Source organism: Loa loa (genome assembly GCF_000183805.2).
Source record: "Loa loa unplaced genomic scaffold supercont3.26, whole genome shotgun sequence".
NCBI lineage: Eukaryota > Metazoa > Nematoda > Chromadorea > Rhabditida > Onchocercidae > Loa > Loa loa.
Genome location: NW_018108206.1, coordinates 273,032 through 275,429, shown reverse-complemented (window position 1 = coordinate 275,429; position 2,398 = coordinate 273,032). Strand labels below are relative to the sequence as shown.

General features: G+C 31.9%; 1 protein-coding gene across 1 annotated transcript; it reads left to right on the top strand.

The window, feature by feature from the left end:
• Positions 1 to 1,726: 1,726 nt before the first annotated feature.
• LOAG_14671 (hypothetical protein) lies at positions 1,727 to 2,217 on the top strand (the record flags this gene model as incomplete). Its single annotated transcript, XM_003150166.1, has 2 exons — positions 1,727 to 1,810; positions 1,918 to 2,217. Coding segments are annotated over 2 exons (384 nt in total), but the record flags the coding sequence as incomplete, so codon positions are not given.
• Positions 2,218 to 2,398: the final 181 nt, after the last annotated feature.

The following is a 2,398-nucleotide window of genomic DNA, read 5'->3' as shown; positions in this document are numbered from 1 at the left end:
TTGGTAGTAAATAACGATGACCTCAAGAGTAGAAAAGGTACTCGAATAACGATGATTCATCTTGTCCTCTGCACAAAATACCGCCATTTCATTCTCATTCTCGTCTTTCGTTCTCTTCATTGACAGATCCTTTTTTTTTTTTTTTTTTTTTGTTTGGTATATCTGTCGGTATCTCGTACTTTTTCATTGAATAAAAATTTGCATAACACTCTGTCTGCATTACTTCATCACTGATTTTGCTCTATCGTGCGCAATATTCATTAGAATGAACAAATGCGCGCATATGCACAGTTTTTCTCATTGTGATATTTGCGGGTGAATTGAATGACCTGAGAAAGAGCTCACTACCTGACCTCAGCTAAATAATTATCCGCTACTCTCCATCCCTCCAATCTTTCTTACCTGCTAAAATTCCTACAATACCTGTCCATTTCACCTCACGTGCCACAATCATACAACGTTGCGTCAAGTTGCGCATTTTTCCCTTCCATTCTTCCCAATTATTTTGCATCTATCAAAAAGTTCATCTTAAGATAAATTTATTTTAGTTACAGAAATTTATAAATTTTCCTTTCATTTTTTTTTTTTAAATTTGTATTTGAAGTTATCTGCAAAGATAACAGTGTTAGTGTTACATACTCAAATGTCAATAAGCAAAAAATATTGGAATTTATCGAGAATAATTAATATATGTTGGGAATTATTGACATGTATTGGATAATAATACAGGTTTTATCATTCTCTTTTTTTCAATTGAAATATCTTTTTATAAAATTATAAATAAATTCGTTTCCGTAATTCCATTGTATTAGATAATTTCAATTCTTCAATTGAAGTATGATATAAAAGTATCTTAATTATCAATTAATTAATATCAGCAGTTAAACAAATGCTTTTAGTCAGGAAGAAATAAAAATACAAACTTGCTTCAATGCAAGTATGATGTAAACGATCATTATCATCATGGCTAAAAAGTATTACATGACATGCGACATCAAACTTGATGCATGATCCTATTGGCCCTCATCATGATGACTCCCTATTGGCTCTCATGTTGATCCTATTGGTTCCCGTGATGTTGCTATTGGCCTTAATGATAATTCTAATTAGGACCCAATGATAAGATAAGAACAACGGAAGTAGAGATTTAATGTCCGAAGCATTGCAATCCATTACGATAATTAAAAAATACGAATGCGAATTCAAAAAACAGAAAATGAAATGATATTTCATTTCCAAAATCGAAGGCTGGAGTAATAACTTGTATCAATTAACAGTAGCTTAAGTTGAATTAAATTAAGAGCATGAATGTTACAGAGAGCATTTCGAAACCTCAAATGTAAATTATTAAAGGTAAGTTCATGATACACGTAAATTTTTAGCATATCTTATCTGTTTTCATTTTAAACGAATATTCCGGAATTTCCAGATTAACAATAAATATTGCAAATTTCAATTAAAAGTTTGAGATGATACGAATTTTTAATTAGTCCAATATCAAGAGCTGGATTTATGTATTAAAATTCAAAAAATTTGCATAGTAGATTGTTTGTAGCATTTAACCGATGTTAATTAAATGCTTGATTACTTGTAAATTAAGAAAGTTTTTTTAAAAATTATCTCTATTACATTTTTAGTATAAGTAATGAAAATACAGTACTCACCATCTATTTGCACTTATCCAGTAAATGGTATGATGCGTTTCTAGGTTAATTAACAGATAGAGATGTGGTCACATCTGTTTTCCAACAACCATTCATTCGATTGTGTTTTTCACTTTTCTACTACGGTGAAGGTAAACTACGGTAATGTAAGTTATTACTCCAGAAGTACAAGCTCCAACAAATATAATAAGTATGTTCAGCTAATCTTTGATTTTTACTCGCATTTGACTTTCAAAGAAATGGTTTACCTTAGATTTGCTTCATTTACATATTCGGTAAGTTTATCGATATTGACATTTTGTGTGAAGTTGAAATTAACTCCTACGGTATATGCTTCGTTGCATCTGTTGAAGTATTATTGATCGAGGAAGATGACCAGTGTCATCACATCTCTGCAAATGATTTGGAGGAGTATCTTGCTCACTCACTTACCTCAACGTTTACTTGGTACCTTTATGACAGTACCATCAAACTACAATTTCAAAGCAATACGATACAATTTGCTTTTTTTTTTCAAGACAAGAATCGAACTGGATGTCTTTTACCTTATTTGGTCAGTTGCATCTTGAAATGAAGAAAACCGTTCTCAGCAAGAACTATTCAGGCCTAATACAGGTTCAGAGGTCAAAGACTTCATTTAGAGTTTAGGCCTTCCCACTCTCTGCAACACGATTCTCATTCTGCTTGGAAAAAAAGGTCAGGGATGGGAGAGAGAGAGAGAGAGAGAGAGAGAG